Source organism: Scyliorhinus canicula, chromosome 17 (assembly GCF_902713615.1).
Source record: "Scyliorhinus canicula chromosome 17, sScyCan1.1, whole genome shotgun sequence".
Lineage (NCBI taxonomy): Eukaryota > Metazoa > Chordata > Chondrichthyes > Carcharhiniformes > Scyliorhinidae > Scyliorhinus > Scyliorhinus canicula.
In genome coordinates, this window is record NC_052162.1 from 4548497 (window position 1) to 4574155 (window position 25659).

Below are 25659 nucleotides of genomic sequence, written 5' to 3' on the forward strand. Positions count from 1 at the left end.
ATTTTCAGTGGTTCCCAATCCGACAGCTATTTGGGGGAGAGAGTTGACTAACCTTTGTGTGAAGTCCTTCATCCCTGAATGCATTAGTTCTAATTTTAAGATTGTTTGCTCCTTGATCTGACACCCTAATAGAGGAAATAGGGTCTGTGGAGAGAGGAAATAGGGTCTGTGGAGAGAAACTATCAGTTCCTTTGATCATCTTAAGTAATTCAATTATACCACCCTTTACCCTTCTAGACTCCAGGGAATACAAGGTTAGTCCAAGCGACCTGTTCTCATCATTTTAAACCTTTCCACTCAGGATGATCTCTTCAATAGCAGCAATTACTATTTTGTAAGGTGACGGCCAGGGCATTATACAATAAGGGTAATTTCTTAACTTCACTATTTCAGTTCAACATTCACAGGGGCAGCACGGTAGCACAGTGGTTAGCAGAGTTGCTTCACAGCTCCAGGGTCCCAGGTTCGATTCCCGCCTTGGATCACTGTCTGTGCGGAGTTTGCATGTTCTCCCCGTGTTTGCAAGGGTTTCCTCTGGGTGCTCCGGTTTCCTCCCACCGTCCAAAGATGTGCAGGTTAGGTGAATTAGACATGATAAATTGCCCCTTAGTGTCCAAAAAGGTTAGATGGCATTACTGGGTTACGGGGCTAGGGTGGAGGTGTGGGCTTAAGTAGGGTGCTCTTTCCAAGAGCCGGTGCAGACTCGATGGGCCGAATGGCCTCCTTCTGGACTGTAGATTCTATGAATACATCCCAACATTTTTCCATGCACCACACTTTCCATTAAATTTCATTTGCTACCTGTCTGCTTAATTCCCAAGTAAACTGAATTCCATCTGTAGCTTATCCTATTCAAATTTGGAGTGTACATCTTTATTAGCTTTGTATCATCTCCAAATTGAGCCACTGTGCTTGTAACTCAGTCCTTAATCGTTTATAAGACTATTAAACAAAGGCGGCCCCAAAACAAAACAAAGTCATCATCGCAGTGGAGTCACGCTCCACAAGTGTAGTATTGGTACAGAGCCAACATGACTTTATTCCAAACCTAAACTTGGTATGTGAAACCTGAGAGGAATCTGCAGCAATTTGCTCGAATGGTATCAGGGATGAGGGACTTCAGATATATTAGGGAAAGTGGAGAATCTGGGATTGATCTCCTCGGAGAGCAGAGAATGTTAACGGGAGATTTAATAGAGGTGCTCAAAATCATGAAGGATGAGTAAATAAGGTGAATTGTTTTTCTCTGACAGGAAGATGGGTAATCAGAGGCGCAGATTTAAGATAATTGATTGGGGAATCAGAGGAGTGCAGCATGTTATTGTGATCTGGAAGATAAGAAAGAGGAGCGGGAGCAGGTCACATGGCCCATCGAGACTGCTGCGTCATTCAATACAATCATGGATGATCTTGGGCTTAAACTCCATTTTTCCCACCCACTCCCTTTATTCTCCGAGAGACCAAATATCTGTCTCGCCCAGCCTTAATTGTATTCAACAATGGAGCACCCACAACCTTGTGGGATAGACAATTACAAGGATTCGCAACTCTTTGAGTGAAGAAATTTCTCCTAAACAATCGTTCCCTTATCCTTAGGCTGTGCTCTGTGTTTTGGACTCCCCGGCCAGTGGAAGCATTTTCTCAGTGTCTATCCCATCAAGTCCCTTCAGAATGAAATGGAATGCTATGCCATGTCCGAAAGAGTGGTGGAAGCAGATTTCCAAAGTGAATTAATTTTTTTTTTTAAATCACTGGGATATGGGGAAAGAACACGGGAATGGATCTAATGATTAGCTCTTTCACAGAACTGGCAAAGAGCTGGATAGACCACTTTTGTGCTCTAGGATTCTACGCACTGATTCTTAAGGGGAGCAGCGTGAATCTCACTCTGCTTCATTCTGGTCTCCGTTCCAGTCCTGGCTGCAGATTCCAGCTGCGTTTAACTGTAACAACAGAGTTAGTGAAAAAGCACAATCGCCAACGAAAATTGCCCAATTGCAACACGAGATTGGTCTTTGACTCTTTGGCGGCTCCTTGGGAATACTCTGCTTGGAGTTTATCTCTGATGTGCCCCTCATTCTGTTTTCTCGCTGGCTTTGTAGAGCTTGTATTGACACCAGTGAACGTGGAGACCTGAGCAGCTGCAAAGTGCTGAGCAACTACAGAGAAGGCCATGAATACGCGCAGCTGGGCAAGTCTGAGATGCTGAATTACTCCATCAACGTGTATGATGATGGCAACACTCTTTCCATCGTCACCAATGCAGGTGAGTGCACAAGCGGAAGGAATTATCCTCATTGCCTGTCTTTCTGTAAGAAACAAAAAGCACTGAAATAAACTGGAGCTGCGTCTCCAACTTGGAGCAAACACATTGCAAGCACCCTGAGTAAAGTTTAAGAAGACCCAGAGGGAAATGGAAATTATTTTTTAACATAGTGAATTAGATCTGGAATGCACTGCCCAAATGGGTGAGGGAAGCAGATTGATCAGTAATTTTCGGAAAGAAATTTCATCAAGTTTTTAAAAAAATGTAGGGTCCTGGGAATAGAGCTGGGAAAGTGGGACTAATTAGATAGCTCTTTTGTAGAGCTGTCACAGGCAAGATGGACCAAATGGCCTCCTGCTGTAACATTTGAAATACATAAATATCCTCTTCATGTACGCAGGGTCCCATGGAACACACGTGGCGGCAATAGCTGCTGGACACTTCCCAGACGAAGCAGAAAGGAACGGAGTGGCTCCTGGGGCCCAGATATTGGCCATTAAAGTGGCTGACTCCAGGCTAAATACCATGGAAACTGGGACCAGCTTAATCCGCGCGGTAAGTCTGTTCATTGTTGTTTGGTGTACTGTTGTGGCAAAGAATTTCTTAAAATTACATAGTAGCCTGCTGCGATCTGCTCTGTAGGATGTAGCTTTGTAAGCAAGTTGAGTAGCTGCCTGATCCATCACGTGCACTGAGTTTATGTCTCCCTTTCCAAAATTGGCCCTTCAAGCCTGTTCCACCATTCAATAAGATTATGGCTGATCTGATTGTAGCCTTCACTCTACTTTCTTGCCCTTCTCCCTCCTTGACCCTTTCACTTTTCCTATCTGGACTCGCATTGCTTGTGGGCCACTCCAGTCAAAACTAATTTCTGATATCGCGGCTGCAGTTCCCACTTTCGCTCTCCCATCTTCCACTTTCTGTTGTCTTGAGCCCATTGAAAATTCTGCTGCCTTAATAATAATAATAATAATAATAATAATGATCTTTATTATTGTCACAAGTATTGTCACATTAACACTGCAATTAAATTACTGTGGAAAAAACCCTAGTCGCCACATTCCGGCGCCTGTTCGGGTACACTGAGGGAGAATTCAGAATGTCCAATTCACCTAACAAGCACGTTTTCAGGGACTTGTGGAGGAAACTGGAGCACCCGGAGGAATCCCACGCAGACACGGGAGAACGTGCAGACTCTGCACAGACAGTGACCCAAGCTGGGAATCGAACCTGATACCCTGGCATTGTGAAGCAACAGTGCTAACATCTGTGCTATTGTGCCCCACCTAGTCTTATTCTGTACCAGGTGCCATTCATCCATCACCTTGTGTTTGCTTACTTACATTGATTCACAGTCCACCAAAATCACAATTTCAATATTTGCTTCTTCATGTTCGATTCCCTCCTCCACCCCCTCCCTATCTCTGAACTTCCTCCATCCCAGTAACCCACCAAAAGCTCTGATCTTTTTGAAGTTTGGTCTCTTCCATCCCTTCTTTCTTTGCCCCACCAACAGAGGCCTAGTCTTTAGCCAGTTAGGTCTCCCTAAACATCTTTGCTTCTCCCCCTTTAAAATGCTGTTTAAAACCTACATCTTTTACCAAACATTTGGTCTCGTAGGAATGTTTCCATTGGCTCATTATCAATTTTTTTTGTCTGATTATCCTCCTGTTAATTCCTTTATCATCGTATTGAGCAACTCCCAGGATTGTAGAAGGTGATATGGATGGGTCTTGTTTTTTTTTGTCCAGCAATTCCCATGTTCAACCTCTGTCCACACACTCTCAAAGTGGATGTTCACCTGTTTATTTTAAATTGGCCAACTCCTACAGTGCAGCAGAACTTAGAGGAACGTTGTAATTGTTCATCCGCTGAAGTCACCAATAGTAATATCTATGCAAAAGTATAATCTGCATAGTTTATAATAATTTAGTGTATGTAATTATCGGTGTCCTTCCATCTATGTAAGATGATGGACATCCAGCAAATCAAATCCATTGGGAATGTGGTAGCTTCATCTGGTGCACGTTTGCTGATGGTTGAAGAAACCAATCGATCAGAAGCAGGATTTAAAAAATCATTTCCTGGGATGTGGGCCTCGTTTATTGTCCGTCCCGAATTGAGAAGGTGGTGCTGAACTGCCTTGCTGAACTGCTGGAGTCCATGTGGTGCAGGTACACTGACAGTAATGGTTGGGAAGAGGTTCCTGGAATTATCCGACTACAGTGAATGAACGGCGATATATTTCCAAGTCAGGATAATAAGTGACTTGTAGGGGAACTTGGAGGTGGTGTTGTTCCCTGGTATCTGCTGCCTTTGTCATTCTGGATGGTAGCAATCGCGGGAAGGCGTCTTGTTGAGTTCCTACAATGCACTTTGTAGATTGTATACATGGTTGTCACTGAGCATTGATCGTGGAAGGAGTTAATGTTTGTTGTTGGGGTGCTGATCAGGTGGGCTGTTTTGCCCTGGATGGTGTTTCTTGTGTGTGTTGGAGCTACACCCATCCAGGCAAGTGTGGAGTATCCCATCACAGTCCTGACTTGTGCCTTGTAGGTGGTTGACAGGCTTTGGGGGGGCCAGGAGGCGAGTTTCCTGGTGCAATGTTCTTAACCTCTGACCTCTTGTATCCACAGTTGATTGTGGGGGATTCAGCAGTGGCAAATCCATTGAATGTCAAAGTGCGATGGTTAGATCCTCTCTTGTAGGAGATGGTCATTGCCTGGCACTTGTGTGGCATGGATGTAACTTGCCACTTGTCAGCCCAAGCCTGGATATTGTCCAGGTCTTGCTGCATTTGGACATGGACTGCTTCAGTATCTGAGGAGGCGCGAATGGTGCAGAACATTGTGTACTCATCTGCAAACATCCCCACTTCTGATCTTCTGATGGAAGGTGGTTGAACCTAGGACACTACCCTGAGGAACTCCTGCAGTGATGTCCTGGAGCTGAGATGATTGACCACAAGCTTTGCTCCATGTGTCACATATAAAGTGGTTAAGTGTTGTTGTGGGTTGTTTTCAGTGTATGAATGGCTGAAGGGATAGCAAAAGAAATAAAGTCTTGTCAGTTGCAAATAATCACAAGCATTTTACCTTCAATTTTCCAGATGATTGAAGTTATCAATTACAAGTGTGACCTTGTAAATTACAGCTATGGTGAATCATCTCATTGGGCTAACTCAGGGTAGGTATAAATTCATCTTGTATTGCACCGATCTAAACTGGACAATACTCAGCTCATTTTATGAATTGTCTTAGTGACCAAGCTGCCTGTTAGCCACAGCTGTATGTAAACTGTACTTTAATCTATGTTAATCTATGATCAATTGAAGCATTCATAAGGGAATTAGGCTTTTAGCTGAAAAGGAAGTATGCAGGGTTACAGGGAGAAGACGGGAATGGCACCAAGTGAATTGATCATTCAAAAAGCTGATGGAGATATGATGGGCCAAATGGCCTCTTTCTGAACTGTAACACGTCAGTGTGCGTCATATAACTGCGCCACTGTACCATGTGGTTGCATACACAGACGCTATAGCACAGAAACAGGCCTACTGGCCAAATTAGTCTCTGCTGGTGTTGACACTCCACACGAGGCTTCTCCACCATCCTCCACATCACCCTATCAACATATCCTTCTGTTCTTTTCTCTCTCATGTACTCATCTAACTTCCCTTTAAATTTACCGATCTTATATTCACAAATATTTATATGGTAGCAAGTGCCACATTCTCACGGCTCTCTGGGTAAAGAACCTTCCTCTGAATACCTCATTGGATTTATTAGAGACCATCTTGTATTTATAACTTTTAGTTTATGGACCCCAAGTTATGTTTGTCACTCATTTTGTGTAAACATTTATACCGCAGGAAACAGTGGTCAGGATCGTAAAGCTGCTGCAAGAATAGGAAGGATCAGAGAGTTTGCTTTTATTGGCATTGTTTGATAAAGCTTACTCAATCCACTCAAATTTTAATTACAAATGGGAGCTGACTATCCCAGTTTATTGATGTCAGTTTTTCAGTAGATTGACAAATTAATGATTGTGAGAAAAACAGAGCCACCCTCTCTTCTCTGCCAACTCCTGCAAGGCTTTATGCAAAAAGGACAGGCTGAAAACAAATGTGAATGGGATTAACTTTTGCTGATGTTTTTGGAAAGAAGCCAGACCTGTCGAGTCTTTCTTACTTCCTTAGAGACTTGCCCTTTGCTGTGAGAACCTGTCTATACCTGTCCATTTCGCCAGCCTTGCAATCTGATTTATTTTTCATTTCAATAGATTAGCAATCTGTCTGACTGCCAGAATTAAACTGACTTTGTATCATAGAAATGACAAAGCGAGATTGCTCGCTGCATTGGATCTGTGCCTGCTCCCTTCGCTGAGCCCCTTTTCCGATATTCTTTTTATATTCTTCATTACTTTTCCATTGACGAGGGATTACAGTTATCTGGATAGACTGAAGAAGCTGGGGTTGTTTTTCTTAGAGCAGACAGAGCAAAGAATAGCACAGTGGTTAACACAGTTGCTTCACAGCGCCGTGGTCCCAGGTTCGATTCCCGGTTTGGGTCACTGCGCGGAGTCGGCATGTTCTCCCCGTGTCTGCGTGGGTTTCCTCCGGGTGCTCCGGTTTCTTGGCACTGAGCCTGGTTCTGTGGCTCAGAAGGGAAGGGGGGAGAATAGAAAAGCAATAGTGATAGGAGAATCAATGGTTCGAGGAATGGATGGGAGATTCTGTGGTCGCGAACGAGACTCCCGGAAGGTATGTTTCCTCCCGGGTGCTAGGGCCAGTGATGTCTCGGATCGAGTCTACATGATTCTTAAGGGGGAGGGTGAGCACCCAGAAGTCGTGGTGCACATAGGCACCAACGACATAGCGAAGAAAAGGGATGAGGATCTAAAAGGTGAATTTAGGGATTTAGGTTGGAAGCTAAAAAGCAGGACAAGCAGAGTAGTGATCTTGGGGTTGCTACCGGTGCCACGTGCAAGTGAGGCAAGGAACAGAGAGCAAGTGCAGCTGAACACGTGGCTGCAGGGCTGGTGCAGGAGGGAAGGCTTCAGATATGTGGATCATTGGGCTATCGTCTGGGGAAATGAAATGAAAATGAAATGAAAATTCCTTATTGTCACGAGTAGGCTTTAAATTAAGTTACTGTGAAAAGCCCCTAGTCGCCACGTTCCGGCGCCTGTTCGGGGAGGCTGTTACGGGAATCGAACCGTGCTGCTGGCTTGCGTGGTCTGCTTTCAAAGCCAGCGATTTAGCCCTGTGCTAAACAGCCCCTGTTTAGGAAGGTGGGACCTGTACATGAAGGACGGGTTGCACCTAAACTGGAGGGGCACCAATATCCTGGGTGGGAGGCTTGCTAGAGCTCTTCAGGAGGGTTCAAACTAGTTTGGTGGGGGATGGGGACCAGAGCTATGGGTAAGAGGGTAGAGCAGCTGTTCAACAGGCAGAAATAGTATGCAGCAAGTCTGTGACAAAGGATAGACAGTTGATAGGGCAAAGTTGCACTCAGTGGAATGGGTTAAAGTGTGTCTGTTTCAATGCAAGGAGTGTCAGGAATAAGGGAGATGAGGTTAGAGCATGGATCAGTACTTGGAACTATGATGTTGTGGCCATTACGGAGACATGGATTTCACAGGGGCAGGAATGGTTGTTAGATGTTCTGGGATTTAGATTTTTTAAGAATAGGGAGAGAGATAAAAGAGGAGGGCTAGTGGCACCGTTAATTAGGGAGTGCACCACAGCTGCAGAAAAGGAGGTAGTTGAGGAGGGTTTGTCTATTGAGTCAGTATGGATGGAAGTCAGAAACGAGAAAGGAGCAGTCAATTTATTAGGAGTTTTCTATAGACCCCCCAATAGCAGCAGAGCAATAGAGGAACAGATTGGGCGTCAGATCTTGGAAAAGTGCAGAAGTAACAAAGTTGTTGTCATGGGTGACTTCAACTGCCCGAATATTGACTGGAACCTCCTTACTGCAAATGGTTTGGATGGAGCAGATTTTGTCAGGTGTGTACAGGAAGGATTCCTGACTCAATATGTAGATAGGCCGACTAGGGGGGAGGCCATATTGGACTTAGTGCTCGGCAACGAACCAGGCCAGGTGTCAGATGTCTCGGTGGGAGAGCATTTTGGTGACAGTGACCACAACTCCTTGACCTTTACCATAGTCATGGAGAGGGATAGGGACAGACAGTATGGGAAGGTATTTAACTGGGGGAGGGGGAATTGTACTGCTATTAGACAGGAGCTGAGGAGCATAAAGTGGGAACAATTGTTCTTGGGGAAATACACAACAGTAATGTGGGGATTGTTTAAGGAACACTTGCTGCGAGTGCTGAATAGTTTTGAGGAAGCAAGGATCTGACTCGGCTCTAGAGGGTTACAAGCTAGCCAGGAAGGAACTCAAAAATGGACTGGGGAGAGCTTGAAGGGGGCATGAAAAAGCCCTGGCGGGAAGGATTAGGGAAAACCCCAAGGCGTTCTACACTTAATGTGAGAAATAAGAGGATGATCAGAGTGAGAGTAGGGCTGATCAGGGATAGTGGAGGGAACTTGTGCCTGGAGTCTGAGGAGATGGGGGAATCCCTAAATGAATATTTTGCTTCAGTATTCACTGGAGAGAGGGACCTTGTTGCTCATGAGAACAGTGTGAACCAGGTTAATAGACTCAAATAAGTTGATATTAAGAAGGAGGATGTGCTGGAAATTTTGAAAAGCATCAGGATAGATAAGTCCCCTGGGCCTGACGGGATACACCCAAGGTTACTACGGGAAGCAAGGGAGGAAATTGCTGCGCCGTTGGCGATGATCTTTGCATTCTCACTCTCCACTGGAGTAGTACCGGATGATTGGAGGGAGGCGAATGTTGTTCCCCTGTTCAAGAAAGGGAATCGGGAAATCCTTGGGAATTACAGACTCATCAGTCTTGTGTCTGTGGTGAGCAAAATATTGGAAAGGATTCTGAGAGATAGGATTTATGATTATTTGGAAAAACATAGTTTGATTAAAGATAGTCAGCATGGCTTTGTGAGGGGCAGGTCATGCCTCACAAGCTTCATTGAATTCTTTGAGGATGTAGCGAGCCACATTGATGAAGGTCGGGCAGTGGATGTGGTGCTTATGGATTTCAGTAAGGCATTTGATAAGGTTCCCCATAGTAGGCTCATTCAGAAAGTTAGGGGGCATGGGATACAGGGACATTTGGCTGTCGGAATAGATAATTGGCTGGCCAAAAGAAGACAGCGAGTGGTAGTGGTGGAAAGTATTCCACCTGGAGGTCGGTGACCAGTGGTGTCCTGCAAGGATCTATTCTGGGTCCTCTGCTCTTTGTGGCTTTTCTGAATGACTTGGATGAGGAAGTGGAAGGGTGGGTTAGTAAGTTTGCCGATGGCACAAAGTTTGGGGGTGATGTAGATACTGTTGAGGGTTGTTGCAGGTGACAACAGGACATGAACAGGATGCAGAGCTGGGCTGAGAAGCAGCAAATGGAGTTCAACCTTGATAAATGTGGTGATTCATTTTGGAAGGCCGAATTTTAATACTGCATACAGGGTTAAAGGCAAGATTCTTGGAAGTGTGGAGGAACAGAGGGATCTTGGGGTCCACGTACATAGATCCCTCAAAGTTGCCAAGGTTGATAGGGTTGTTAAGAAGCCGTATGGTGTGTTGGCTTTCATTAACAGGGGGATTGAGTTTAAGAGCCGTGAGGTTTTGCTGCAGCTTTATAAAACCCTCGTTGGACCACACTTGGAATATTGTGTCCAGTACTGAGTAGCAATGTTGGCCTACTTCTAGGAATCCTATGAAAAACAAATGACACTCAACACTTGTGTGGTACACAAGGGGTATGGGAAGAGTTTAAACAATTTTTTTGTCTCCGCATTCATAAAGAAAAGGATTGATGTGGAGATAGCAATCCAAGAGGAGTAATGTGAAATATTGGATAAAATAATCATAACGAGAGAGTAAGTGTTCGAGATGTTAGAATCCTTGAAAGTGGATAAATCGCCAGGGCCAGATGGATTGTTTCCTCGGATGTTCAAGGAAGTCAGGGAAGAAATAGCAGATTCTCTGAGGATTATTTTCCAAGCTTCACTAGACACCGCGGAGGTGCCGGAGGACTGGAAGAATGCAAATGTGGTTCCGTCGTTTAAGAAGGGTATGAAGGAAATGCCAAACAATTATTAGTCTTTCTTCAGTAGTGGGCAAATTGTTAGAATCAATCTTAAGATAAACTACCACTTAGAAATGATGTGGAGATACTGGTGTTGGACTGGGGTGAGCACAGTAAGAAGTCTTACAACACCAGGTTAAAGTCCAACAAGTTTGTTTCAAACACTAGCTTTTGGAGCACTGCTCCTTCCTCAGGTGAATGAAGAGGTATGATGAATTTCGGAGCACTGCTCCTTCCTCAGGTGAATGAAGAGGTATGATCCAGAAACATATAGACAAAGTCAAAGATGCCAGACAATGCTTGGAATGCGAGCATTTGCAGGTAATTAAGTCTTTACAGATCCAGAGATAGGGGTAACCCCAGGTTAAAGAGGTGTGAATTGTCTCAAGCCAGGACAGTTGGTAGGATTTCGCAAGCCCAGGCCAGATGGTGGGGGATGAATGTAATGCGACATGAATCCCAGGTCCCAGTTGAGGCCGCATTCATGTGTGCGGAACTTGGCTAGAAGTTTCTGCTCGGCGATTTTGCGTTGTCACGTGTCCTGAAGGCCGCCTTGGAGAACACTTACCCGGAGATCAGAGGCTGAATGCTCTTGACTGCTGAAGTGTTCCCCGACTGGAAGGGAACATTCCTGCCTGGTGATTGTTGCGCGATGTCCGTTTATCCATCGTCGCAGCGTCTGCATGGTCTCGCCAATGTACCACGCTTCGGGACATCCTTTCCTGTAGCGTATAAGGCAGACAACGTTGGCCAAGTGACAAGGAGGATCGATAAGGGTTGTGCAATGGATGTTACCCACATGGATTTTAGTAAGGCATTTGACAACGTCCCCATGGTAGGCTGATCAAAAAAGTAAAAGCCCATGGGATACAGAGCAATATGGCAAATTGGATAAAAGTTGGCTTAGTAACAAGCAGCAAAGTTTCGATGGCTGCCCTTGCAAATGGAAAGCTGTTTCAAGTGGTGTTCCGTAGGTCTTGGTGTTGGGACCCCCGCTGTTATTTTATATATTAAGGATTTGGACTTGCACGTGGGGGCATGATTGGGAAATTTGCAGAAGACCCAAAAATTGGCCGTGTAATAGATAGAGTCATAGATGTTTACAGCATGGAAACAGGCCCTTCGGCCCAGCTTGTCCATGCCGCCCAGTTTTTATCACTAAGCTAGTCCCACTTCCTCGCATTTGGCCCACATCCCTCCACACCCACCCTGCCCATGTAACTGTCTAACTTTTTTAAAGGAAAAAATTGTACCTGCGTCTGGCACTCGTTCCAGATGCTCACCACCCTTTGGTGTGAAAAAATCTCCCCTCTGGCCCCTTTTGTATCTCTCCCCTCTCACCTTAAACCTGTGCCCTCTACCTTTGGGAAAAGATGTTGACTATCTACCTTATCTATGCTCCTCATTATTTTATAGATCGCTATAAGATCACCCCTAAGCCGCCTCCGCTCCAGGGAAAAAAGTCCCAGCCCATCTAGCCTCTCCTTATAACTGAGACTATCAAAGCCCTCTCAAATCTCTTCTGCACTCTTTCTAGTTTAACAATATCCTTCCTATAATAGGGTGACCAGAACTGAACACCGTATTCCATGTGTGGTCTTACAATTGTCACGTGTACCGAGGTACAGTGAAAAGTATTTTTCTGCGAGCAGCTCAACATTACTCAACCTGTACCCCTTGATCTCTTTGTTCTGTAACTCCCCCCAACTCCCTACCATTAACTGAGTCGGTCCTGTCCTGAATTGATCTACCAAATTGTATCACCTCACATTTATCCAAATTAAACTCCATCTACCATTCATCGGCCCACTGGCCCAATTGGTCAAGATCCTGTTGCAATCTTATATAACCGACTTCACTATCTACTAATAATAATAATAATCGCTTATTGTCACAAGTAGACTTCAGTGAAGTTACTGTGAAAAGCCCATAGTCACCACATTCCGGCACGTTGGAACGGGAATTGAACCCGCGCTGCTGCCTTGTTCTACATTACAAGCCAGCTGTTTAGCCCACTGTGCTAAACCAGCCCTGAATACACTCGACAAATTTCTCTCCATCCAAACTCCTAATGCTATGGCTGTCCCAGTTAGTGTTGGGAAAGTTAAAGTCCCCAACTATTACCATCCTATTTTTCCGGCAGCGGTCTGTAATCTCTTTACATATTTGCTCCTCAATATGCTGCTGACTATTTAAGGGTCTATAGTACAGTCCTATCAAAGTGATCTCATCCTTATTTTTCAGTTCTACCCATATAGACTCGGTGGGCGAACCCTCGTAGATATCCTCTCTCTGTACTGCCGTGATGTTGTCCCTAATCAAAAGCAACACCCCCTCCTCTCTTACCTCCTGTTCTATCTTTCCTATAGCATCTGTACCCCGGAACATTGAGCTGCCAGTCCTGCCCCATATTTAGCCATGTTTCAACAATAGCTACAGTCCCATGGTACCTATCCATGCCCTGATTTCACCTTCCTTGCCCGTTGGGCGTCTTGCATTGAAATAAATGAGGGGAAGTCGCGAGTAGGACCTTGATTGGGGTCAGTGGAGCGAGGGGGAGAGTGGAATTCAGATTCGAGCCTGTGTTAGTCTCTCTTGAGAGAGAGAAAGGTTGGATCACCAAGTCAAGAAGCAATGTCCTTACCCTAACCTGCTTGGATGGAATACTAATAAACAAGTATTAAGCAGTTCTTAGCATCATTTAAAGGAGAATGGCCTGAATGAGAAATGGAACCCTCACTTTGGTGCACTGGGAATTGTCTTGTGTATGGTTGGTGTCAAAGCACATAGTTGGAGCAAATCAGGTGAAGCTCAATTCTGTACCCAACCTGGCAGTTCTTAATAGCACTAGGGCCTGATGACAATATTAATGAACTAGTGCTTAACTTTCTGCGAGTTATCTGCTTGTCATTTTGCCAAAAGCATTAAAATAGAAGGGTGAAAGAATATAGGAGCTTACTGTGAGGTTAAGTGTATTAGAAGTGGAGAAATATTCCATTCTCCAGAAGTTATTTTCATCAGCAGAAAACTCAAGTAACAAACGAATGCCGAAACATAATAAAATAATTTAAATGACCCCTTTGATGTTCCAAGGCAGAGCACAGGAAGCGAGTGGCTGGGGAAAGTGTCTGAGGGGATAGTGGAGAAATGGTTTTGAACATTGCGGGTCAGTAGATGTGAGGTGAATGGTTTAAGGAGACAGTTCCAGGATGGAGGACTCAGGCAATTGAAGAATTCAGTGTTTTGGGAAAAAGGGACTCAAATGCATAAATTAATTAAAGCAAATTGGCAGCTGGTTGAAGCTTTCTCTAACAACTGAAGCACAGGCTCCAGGGACCATACAGAATCACTATTAACTAGAAATGTCCCTCTGGGATTCCTGGGTGAGCGTCAACATCTTACTGAGTCATTCTTTCCTTTGTTGTTTTAATGGAGTTATAAATCCGTTCAATTCATAGCGTGACAGCGTGGCTGGGTCTCAGGCCCTGCTCCGGTCCATAAGGCAGCATGGATTCCAAATCCGTTCAATTCATAGCGTGACAGCGTGGCTGGGTCTCAGGCCCTGCTCCGGTCCATAAGGCAGCATGGATTCCAAATCTCACCACTGCCAGAAGTTCAGCCGATTATTCTTTTGGGGATTACAACAAATTGCTATTAGTGGAGGAGTGGCTACTTCACTCAACGGATACTCGGTATAGGGGAGTTATCTCATGAGGAAAGGTTGGACAGGCAGGGTGATCTCATTGAAACATATAAGATCCTGAGGTGACTTGACAGGGTGGATGCTGAAAGGATGTGGTTACGATATCCTGGGCCAGTGCGCGGTCAATTCCAGCCTCACATGCCCCGAAGCCACAACACAATTGTATTAACCAATAGTTCTAAAAATACCAGAAGTTGGGGCGACATGGTGGCGCAGTGGTTAGCATTGCTGCTTCACGGCGCTGAAGGCCCGGGTTCGATCCCAGCCCGGGTCACTGTCCGAGTGGAGTTTGCACATTCTCCCTGTGTTTGCGTAGGTTTCGCCCCCACAACCCAAAGATGTGCAGGCTAGGTGGATTGGCCATGCTAAATTGCCCCTTAATTGGGGAAAAAAAGAATTGGGTACTCTAAATTTAAAAAAAAATACCTGAAGTTTTTGGCCCTTGGCTGCCCAATAATCAGTCACTAGGTTTGTAAATATAAACTGTTACTGGTTACTGTTTATTTATAACAAGAACTGTCATAATGTGTAGCAAGTGCAACTGGGTAACTATAAGCTAATAACCTAATTCCCACTGTACCGTACTCCCCACCATCCGCTACGTGCACACACAAGATAAACTGAGGTGTGGAAAGGGACAAATATCACAAGTGAAAGGAAGAAAATGTATTTGCCTCAGTTGGTGGTTTCAGCACACTTCTCATCACAGCAAGCCTGCAGATTAAAGTCTTTGGTTAGCAGCCCATAATAATCATAATGTAAGTGTACATTCCTGTGACAATAAAGATTGCTAAAATGACCCGGGGAGGTGGGGGCGATTTTCCTTTTTGTAAGGGGCGTATGCTCTATCCTGTTTTGAATTGGGTGTTAATTTGCTAAACTGTTTATCGTTTAGAGGGTTAAATTGTTCTGTTCTATTGGCATGTTGCCCTTCTTTCTTTGTATTATTTTCCTTTTTGGAGGGTTTTGTAAACTTATTGAAAAACTTTGAATAAATATATTTTTTTTTAAAAATTACTAAAATGATCTGTAGTTTATAAAATGCAGTACACTCAACTTTTCTTGGAGAGGCACCATATTTCTGTTTGAAATTTGTTTTCAGTTCCAGGTTTGCATTCCGGCTTCTCTAGTTTCAGGAAAACAGCACTCTCATGCCACCTGGAGAGAAATAGTACTCACAGTCGGCTTTTTGCTAGCACAGCCTGTAATGGTTTTGCTGTAAATAGATCCATCCGCACTCTCTGCCGCTTCAGAAGCACAGACTTTGTGGAGGAAAATGGCACGGTTCTTATCTTTCTGCTGCCACGAGTCAAACAGAAACTTTGCGGTATACAAGTGGGATAAGATCAAATCACCGCCTGTTACCGGTGGCAGAGCACAGCCTTTTGGGCCAATTCATTGACCACCAATCCATCAATCAAACCAAGTTTCAACCCATCTCTCTCTTCAGTGTCGACAAGTCTGTACCTCCTGTTTGAACCAGCACAGCCTTCTTGATTCCTCTGCTTGAGTTAAAGATACAGGTCGCTTGCCTTAAAGACACAGGTTCAGTAATCATCCATGGATCAAAAATGTAACGGCAAAAATAGAAGAAAGGGGAAACAAGAGAATAAACAGGAAGGATCCTCACAATGTTTCATGTTTTGGGGGAGACTGGAACTAGGGAAACAGTTTAAAAATAAGAGCGTGCTAATCAAGATGGAGATGCAAAGAATTTCTTTCTTTTGGAAGGTTGTGATTCTTTGGAACTCTTCCTCAGAGTGGTGGAGGTGGGCGTCATTGAATATCTTTAAGACTGAGGTAGAAAGATTCTTGACTAACAAGGGTATGGGGATATGTGGAATGTTGAGTTAAGGCCACAAGCAGATTAGTCACAATCTCATTGAATGGTGGAGCAGGCTTGAGGGGCTGAATGGCCTCCTAGTTTGTATGTATTGTTTGTAATTTAATTCATTTTGAATTGCAATAAAGGGAACACAGTTTAAATGGTAAGATGTTAAATGGTGTGCAGAAGCAGAGGGTTTTTGCTGTGTATTGGATTAGTTAAAAATGTTAACATGGTTGGGATGTGCCAAGGAAAAAACGGTGGTTCCCTTAACCATCTGGAATGAAATAATGAATGAATAAAGAGATCATAATAAACGTGCAAATGACCTTGGTTAATCTGCCATTAGAGTATTGTGTACCCCATTAAAGAATAGTGCAATTTGCATCTCTAGGATGTTAACAGGGATCGGAGTTAGTCACTTGAGAAGTTAGTGTTGGTGACTAGAATGGGGAAGGTCATTGGGTGACCTGATTGAGGTTTTAACATTTTCAAAGGTTATCAGTTAAATAGTGAGAGATTGTTTTCACTGGTTGCTAAGAGGACAATGAGGGGGCATAAATTGACGAGAACCAACAGCTTTAAAGAGCATGTAAGGAAAGAAATAAATAAGGGTTAAAATGTGGAAATCTCTGCCACAAACCAATTATGAAGTCAACTCCATAAATTCTTGAAAAATGGAGTAAATTGTTGCTTTAAAGAGTCAAAATTGAAATTGTGCAGGGAGTGGGATTAGGCGAGATGGGATATCAATGAGCAAGGAAAAGAGTGGGTCTAGACTGGGGGGATATTACAGGATACAGGAAATAAGCAGGGGAAAGAACTAGACTGGGGGATATTGAAAGGTATGAGGAATGAGCAGGAGAATGGAATTAGAGTGGGAGTAGGAGAGAAGAGTGAGTAGGAGAATGGAATTAGAGTGGCTGTGATATTAAAGATTATAGGGGTTAAACACTAGTGGGATTATTAGACAGTGGGATATCGAATGGGGCAGGGAATAAGCAGGAGAGTAGAATTAGACTGAATGAGATAGTAAAGTTTATGAAGAGTGAGCTGGGGGATGGGATTTTAGACTGGGAGGTTATTAAAGCAGGTCGGGAGCTGAATCAAATGAGACAGCATACGAAAGGGTGTGGAAAGTGGAATTAGATGGGAGAGCTTGCATAGAAAAACATCCCTTCAAATGTACGAGGAGGCCGTGTGCTGTGACTGGATTAGTAATTCAGAGGCCCATGCTAATGTTCTGGGGACAAGGGTTCAATTCCTACCAGGACATATCTAACTCTGAACCTAGCACAAAGGAGAGTTGTGGTTGGAGGTCAGTTACGTTCAGCTCCCGAACACTGAACATCACTGCAAGTGTTCCTCAGTGTAGGTCCGAGATCCAACCATCTTCAACAGCTTCATCAATGACCTTCCCTCCATCATAAGGCCGTAAGTGAAGATGTTCACTGATGACTGCACAATGTTCAGTACCATTTACGACTCCTCAGATACTGAAGGAGTCCATGTCCAAATGCAGGAAGACCACAACATTATCTAGGCTTGAGTTGACAAGTGGCAATTAACATTTGTGCTACACAAGTGCCAGGTAATGACCATCTCCAATAAGAGAGTACAATTGAATGGCATTACCACCACTGAATCCCCCATTATCAACATCCTGGAGGTTACCATTGACCAGAAACTGAACGGGACTAGCTAAATAAATACTGTGGCTCCAAGAGCAGGTCAAAGGATAGGGATCCTACGATGAGTAATTTGCCTCCTGCTCCCCAAAGCCTGTCCACCATCTCCAAGTGTGATGGAGTCCTCTCCCCTTGCCTGGTGAGTGTAAGTCCAACAACACTCAAAAAGCTAGACACTCCCTCGGACAAAGCAGCCTTCTTCATTGGCACCCGGTCCACAAAGATTCACTCCCTTCACCACCGACACACAGTAGCTGCCATGATTCACTCCCTTCACCACCGACACACAGTAGCTGCCATGTGTACGATCTACAAGATGCTCTGCAGACACTCACTAAGGCTCCTTGGACAGTACCTCCCAAATCCACAACCACTATCATCTAGAAGGACAAGAGCAACAGATACATGGAAACACCACCACCTGGAGGTTCCCTCCTAGCCACTCACCATCCTGACTTGGAAAGGTATCACCGTTCCTTCACTGTTGCTGGGTCAAAGTCCTGGAACTTACTCCCTAACAGCACTGTGAGTGTACCTACACCACATGCTGTGGTTGAAGAAGGCAGATCACCACCATCTTCTGAAGGGCCATTAGGTATAGGCAGCACAGACTGGCCCAGCCAGCAACACCCACATTCCTTAAATGAATAAAAAAATGTAGAGCAATGTGGTTGACTCTGAACTGCCCTCAGCAATGGCGTGGCAATCCACCCTGTTCAAGGGCAATTAGGGATGGGCAACAATCGCTTTACCAGCGATGCCAAAATCCCATGGAAGAATAAAAAGAACAAAGAAACTCTGTGTCTGGGTTCTGGTCTCAGTGACTTTGTACAGGGGGGCACGGCAACACAGTGGTTAGCACAGTTGCTTCACAGTTCCAGGGTCCCAGGTTCGATTCCCGGCTTGGGTCACTGTCCGTGCAGAGTCTGCACATTCTCCCCGTGAGTGAATGGGTTTGCTCCCAGTGCTCCGGTTTCCTCCCACAGTCCAAAGATGTGCAAGTTAGGTGGATTGGCCATGATAAATTGCCGCCCTTGTCCAAAAGGGTTAGGTGGGGTTATTGGGTTACGGGGATAGGGTGGAGGCGTGCACTTAAGTGGGGTGCTGTTTCGAAGGGCCGGTGCAGACTCGATGGGCTGAATGGCCTCCCCTGTAAAATCTATGAAGTATAATCAGATAGGGCTGTGGGGAAAGGGTAGAGGAGAGTGGGACTAATAATTTTTTAAAACATTTTTTTCATGGGCTTTGTGTCGCTTGCCAGACCAACGTTTATTATCTACTTCCAATTGCCCTGAAGAAGTTGACGGTGAACCACCTTCTTGAAGCGCTGCAGTCTATTTGAGATAGTTAGGAAGGGAGTTCCAGGATTTTGATCCAGCCCTTGCAAAGAGCTGGCGCAGACATAATGGACTGAAGGGCCTCCTCTGGTGCTGTATAATTCTGTGATATTTCTCTTCTGCTTTCTCATCCAGGCGGATATGCAGGGCGATTGATGACGCAGTTTTGAAGCACAATGTTATCTTTGTGTCCAGTGCTGGCAATAATGGGCCCTGTCTCTCGACCGTCGGCTGTCCAGGAGGTACTTGCACCAATATCATTGGTAAGTGTGAGATCAGTATGCGACTAAAGTAGTGAGAAAACACACACTGCTGCCAAATCAATAAAAACAACCTAACCTCACCTTATTAAAACAACATTTAATAGTAATAATAATCGCTTATTGTCACAAGTAGGCTTCAATGACGTTACTGTGAAGAGCCCCTAGTCGCCACATTCCGGCGCCTGTTCGCGGAGGCCGGTACGGGAATTAAACCATGCTGCTGGCCTTGTTCTGCATTACAAGCCAGCTGTTTAGCCCACTGTGCTAAATTTTTGAGGGGTGTGATGGGGTAGGTGCTGGGAGGATGTTTCCCCTGGATAGGGAGACTAGGAACAGGGTTGGCCATTTAGAATTTAGATGAGTGTTGAGGATCTTTGTAGTTGTCAATGAAGATGTTCAAGACAGAAGTCAATACACTTTTGCACACCAGGGGAATTGAGGACTATGAGATAGTCTGGGAAGATAGAATTGAGGTAGAGGATCAGCCAGTATCATGTTGAATAGCATAGGTTTGAAGGGCCGAATGGCCTCTTCCTGTTTCTTATGTTCCTAACTGGTTAAGGTTAAAATATTGAATGGCCACACTCTACTTTTAAAGCAGAATTGATGCCATAATTTCTGCCCTGTGTTTGATTTTTGAGTCGTTACAGTACTACCTTTGGACCCTCCCCACAACCTTAATATTAGGCCCCTCCTTGTCTCCCACAACACCAGAAGCTGGTGATTCAACCCGCCTTGACCCTGTCAATATTAGTTCCTTACCCAGATCCATGAAAGAATTTGTGTTCAGATCCCCTCCCAAGATTTGATCCCCGCTGCCTCTGACCAGCTTCCCACAGCACTCTCACCGAGAGTGTTTCTACAACTCTGGCACCCCTGATTCTCATTGCTGCACCATTGATGGCTGCCTACAGCTGTCTGGAGCCCAAAAGCTGCAATTTGCTCCTTCAACTGCTCCATCTGTCCTTGTTTAAAATTTTCCATTGGGTTATCTGTTATTTTTCAGATGAGGGTAACATAGTGGTTACAGTACTCACCGAGTGACCCAGAGGCCTGGATGAATGATGTAGAGACATGAGTTGATGTGACATCGTGACGAGTGGGAGATTTAACTTCAGTGAAGTGGGCGGAATGGTTGTACGGTGGTTAGCTTCAGTGTCAGGGTCCCAGGTTCAATTCTTTGCTTGGGTCACTATCGGTGCAGAGTCTGCACATTCTCCCCATGTCTGCGTGGATTTCCTCCGGGTGCAACGGTTTCCTCCCACATGTCCCAAAAGATAAATTGGACAGTCTGAATTCTCCCTCTGGGCCGGAATGTGGCGATGAGTGGATTTTCACAGTAACGTCACTGGACTGGTAATGTAAACCTACTTGTGCCACTATTAAAGATTATTATTATAAATTTGGAAAGAAAGTAATAAAAATAGTCAGTCGTGATCATGAAACTTCCAGATTTTAATAAAAATCATATTTGGTTTGCCCATCTGGTTCACTAATGTCCCTTAGGGAAGGAAATCTGCCATTCTTACCTGGCCTAGCCTACATGTGACTCCAGATTCACAGCAATGTGATTAACTCATAACGGACCTCTGAAATTGCTGAGCAAACCTCTCAATTGTATTCAAGGGGTGCAGCTCACCAACTTCTCCAGGGCAGTTGTGGAGAGACAATTAATGCCAGCCTTTCTGGGGGTGCTTGCATTCTATGCATGAACGTAACTTAAATCTCCTTCCTTTGTTTGATATCAATTTGTGACGAATTATGTTCATGTGAAGCACCCTGGGAAGTTTTTCAGCATTAACTGCAAGTATTGTTCTGCCTTGCCTCTTTCCGCCCTGCTTTCCAAATCTCACTGAAGCTTTCTCTACAATTGAGACTCGTTGCTTCAGCAAATACAGCAAAGGCAATGACCCCTGACAACATCCCAGAAGACATGTGCTCCATAACTAGCTGTGCCTCCAGCCAAGCTATTCCTATACAGCTACAATATGAAAGAAATCCTCAGTATAACCTGTCCATAAAAATCAGAACAAATCCAATCACTAGCCAACAGTATACTCTTGATATTGAGCGAAGATATGGAAGGTGCTCTTGGCACATAAAGAGCATTCACCTCACCGATGCTCAGTTTGGCTTCCGCAAGGGCCACTCAGCTCCCAAACTCAATATAGTCTTTTTTTTTTTCAAAATTTAGATTAGCCAATTATTTTTTTCCAATTAAGGGGCAATTTAGCATGGCCAATCCACCTACTCTGCACATTTTTGGGTTGTGGGGGCGAAACCCACGCAGACACGGGGAGAACGTGCAAACTCCACACGGACAGTGACCCAGAGCCGGGATCGAACCTGGGACCTCAGCGCCGTGAGGTGGTTGTGCTAACCACTAGGCCACCGTGCTGCCCTAACTCAATATAGTCTTGATCTAAACTTGGACAAAAGACCCTCATAGGTGAGGTGAGAGGGACTGCCGCGTATTACTTCAGGGCATTTGATGAGTGTGGTAACAGGGTGCCTAGCAAAATTCAGGCTAAAGGGAATTGGGGAATATTCTTCACTGTTTGTGGAGTCATCTCTGGCAGGGAGGAAGATGGTTGAGGTTGTTGGAGACAAGCATCTCAGTCCAGGACATGCTCCAGGAGTTGCTTAGGGCAGTGTGGTATTCCCAACCATTTTCAACAGCTTCATCAATGGCTTTCCCTCCATCATAAGGTGGCTGCTGATTACACAGCTTCACGGATTATTGCACAATGTTCAGTACCATTCACAGTTCCTCAGATACTGAAGCAGTGAGTGCCTGCATGCAGCAAGACCTGAGTAACATTCACGCCTGGATTTGTAAGAGGAAAATATAATTCATGACCCCCAGTTGCCAGGAAATGACTATTTGCAGCAAGGAAGTATCTAATCATCTCCCTTTGATGTTCAACATCATGACCATCACTAAATCTCCCACTGTCAACAACCCGGCGGTTACCATTGACCAGAAGCTTAACTACTGGACAAGCCGTATACTGTGGGTATGAGAGGTAGTCAGAGGCTGGAAATTGTGTGATGAATAACTCTTGCCCCCCCAACCCCCAAAGTCTCTGTATTATCTCCAAAGCAAGATCAGAAGTTCTTACTTGGATGAGTATAGTTCAACACTATTCAGGTCAAAGCTCGTTTCATTGCCACCCATTCCCCACCCGAAGCACACATTCCCTTCACCGTGGCAACAGTGTGTAGCATCTACAGGCTGCACTGCAGCAACTTGCCAAGGCTCCTTCGATAGCACCTTACAAACTCATGAACTTTTGTCTCCTTGAAGAGCAATGACAGGAAAGGCATGGGAAAGCCACTGCCTGCAGATTTGTCTCCAATTTCTGCACCATCCTGATTTGGAACTATATCGTCGTTACTGAGTCAAAATCCTGGAACTCCCTAACAGATAGCACTGTGATTGTACCTTCACCACATGTACTGCAGTGGTTAAAGATGGCCACTCTTCGCAAGGGCAATTATGCATGGTTCAATAAATGCTGGGCCTGCTAGCATTGCTGACAAGAATTAAATTCAGGAGACAATTCTCCATTGGCAACCGTTTTACCAGTTGGGTATTTCTCTGGACCTAGTCCATACTGAGTTGTTAGTAGCTTTACCTGATGCTAGATTAGGTTCCAGTATTAGAATGTATGCTGTGAAAGTAAAATGAATGTTGTTACTTTTCTCCTGCAAGGAGACTTGTGAAATGTAGTTCTATGGGCAGCACGGTAGCACACGTGTCTAGCGCTGTGGCTTCACAGCGCCGGGTCCCAGGTTTGATTTCCCGCTGGGTCACTGACTGTGCGGAGTCTGCACGTTCTCCCCATGTCTGCGTGGTTTCCTCCGGGTGCTCTGGTTTCCTCTCATAGTCCAAAGACGTGCAGGTTAGATGGATTGGCCATGCTAAATTGCCCTTCGTGTCCAAAAAGGTTAGAAGGGGATAGTGGGTTATGGGGATAGGATGGAAGTGGGGGCTTAAAGGGGTGAGTGCAGTCTTGATGGGCCGAATGGCCTCCTTCTGCACTGTATGTTCTGTGTCTATGTATAGAACCGGACACTGAAAGCACCTCCAGCACATCCCTTTAGTGAAAAACCTCATTGTACAAAGTTCCCAACCAGCAGCCACTTAGCAATACTTAGTAATACTCTGACAGAGCTGCAGCTAGTTTCTCCATCAAAAAGTTGCAATTGAATAGCAAACTATGGACCCATGCAGCCCAGAGCTCCGCCATTCTATGAGATCATAGCTGATCTTTTGTGGACTCAGCTCCACTTTCCGGCCCGAACACCATAACCCTTAATCCCTTTATTCTTCAAAAAACTATCTATCTTTACCTTAAAAACATTTAATGAAGGAGCCTCAACTGCTTCACTGGGCAAGGAATTCCATAGATTCACAACCCTTTGGGTGAAGAAGTTCCTCCTAAACTCAGTCCTAAATCTACTTCCCCTTATTTTGAGGCTATGTCCCCTAGTTCTGCTTTCACCCGCCAGTGGAAACAACCTGCCCGCATCTATCCTATCTATTCCCTTCATAATTTTTAACGTTTCTATAAGATCCCCCCTCATCCTTCTAAATTCCAACGAGTAACATCACGGTGTGGTATTATGCCTCCAGGGAATTACATACAATTCGGTTTGTTGGAGGAGATCATGTATGTGCATTAAACTTCATTTGTGATTTACTACCAAGAAGAAAATCTGCATTTATGTAGTGCCTTTAACACAGTAAAACATCGTAAGGTGCTTTGTATTATTGAACAAATGTTGACAGCGGACCGTTTTAAGGAGAGCTTAAGAGCAGAGGTCTGCAGAGAGGTCGGCATTAAGGAAGCTTTTAAATGAGAAAAGAGGGAGAGATTTAAGGGGGAATTCCAGAGCCTGGGGTGGAAGTAGCTGAAGCCACCAATACAAGTGGGGGAGAGATTAAAGTCTGGACGAGCAAGTGACCATATTTAGAAGAGTGCTGAGGTCCCTAAAAGCTTGGGGGGAGAGGGGGGGATGGGGGGGGGGGGGGGGTGATTACAGAGGTGGGGGTGAAACCATGAAAAACAAGGATGAGAATTTTAAAATTGAGACCTATAACAGTATGATTTTTCAAATTGCAAGTCTGTGGGATGTCTGTCGTTCTTGAGTGTTCAAAGTATCGCAGGTGCCAATGACTGTAACCTGTTGCATTATTAGGTGTTGGTGCATATGTCAGTCCAGATATGATGGTTGCAGAATACTCTTTGCGGGAGAGGTTACCAGCGAATCAATATACGTGGTCATCAAGAGGACCTTGGTAAGAGCATGTTAAACCAGTTGTCCTTGCTCCTGTCCTGTATTTTTTTTTTGGGTACCCAATTCATTTTTCCATTGAAGGGGCAATTTAGCGTGGCCAATCCACCTAGTCTGCACATCTTTGGGTTGTGGTGCCGAAACCCACGCAAACACGGGGAGAATGTGCAAACTCCACACGGACAGTGACCCAGAGCCGGGATCGAACCTGGGACCTCGGCGCCGTGAGGCAGCTGTGCTAACCACTATGTCACCGTGCTGCCAGTCTTTTATTGTTTTAAACAGAGGCTGTAATAAGGGCAGAAGGTGGAATAATACCTGGGACGGTTTCCCCCAGAAACCACGTCGGCGTAGTGCTAACATGCTCCATGCCAACTTGCCCCCGTACTCGGTGCTGCACAGTGGAATAGCAAGGGCTGAGTGAGACTCCCACCGGATGTCCTGCCCTCTGGGACTGCCAGCCCATCGGATTGGCCAACAGCTCCATTAGGCACGTCAGCGACAGAAAGGCATCATCTGAAGCTCCGGGAAGGTAGAAAACGATCACCCCATGAATCCACGGAACAGGTAAGTCCTGGGGTCTTGGACCGGGAGGGTTTGGGTAGGTGAGGTCAAGGGAAGGGTGAGGAGGGTCCAAGTAAAACAGCGGGTTGGAAAAGTGGGGGTCTCCATACCCACGAGGCCACTCCACGATCGGCCAAGGGTTGCCCCCGATAAGCAACTCCCACGTTCCATCCCGGCCTTTAAACATGCAAGTTTAAGAAAAATGGGCTTCCTGCTCCAGCTGACTGCCCACACCAAACGTTTTGTGGTAGCCTATTATCAGGGTCAACTGCCTTGATAACGAGCCTAATTGACCCTTAATTATTCACTTACATCTGGCGGGGGCAGCTTCTGAATTTGTTACTTGCTGCCCCAGATTATGAGGGAGAGCTCAGGGGTCGGCGGGAAAGGTGGTGAGGTGGGAGTCCACCCTATTTTATGTGCCCCCCCCTGCTCACTGATGGGAATCACCACTGCTGCGAATATGTAAACTTCAGCCCAAATACCGAACATCATCACCAGAAGAATGAAGGGAAAGCTATTCCAACATGGATTG

At 45.1% G+C, this 25659-nt stretch overlaps 1 protein-coding gene across 1 annotated transcript in view; it reads left to right on the forward strand.

The window, feature by feature from the left end:
- Window positions 1-25659, forward strand: part of LOC119951295 (tripeptidyl-peptidase 2-like) — a 158648-nt gene that overhangs the window by 34052 nt on the left and 98937 nt on the right. The window contains exons 6-10 of the mRNA XM_038774358.1: window positions 2103-2266; window positions 2667-2821; window positions 5376-5452; window positions 19132-19259; window positions 24465-24564. Coding sequence (XP_038630286.1) covers window positions 2103-2266; window positions 2667-2821; window positions 5376-5452; window positions 19132-19259; window positions 24465-24564 — 624 coding nt within the window. The remainder of the gene's footprint in view (window positions 1-2102; window positions 2267-2666; window positions 2822-5375; window positions 5453-19131; window positions 19260-24464; window positions 24565-25659) is intronic.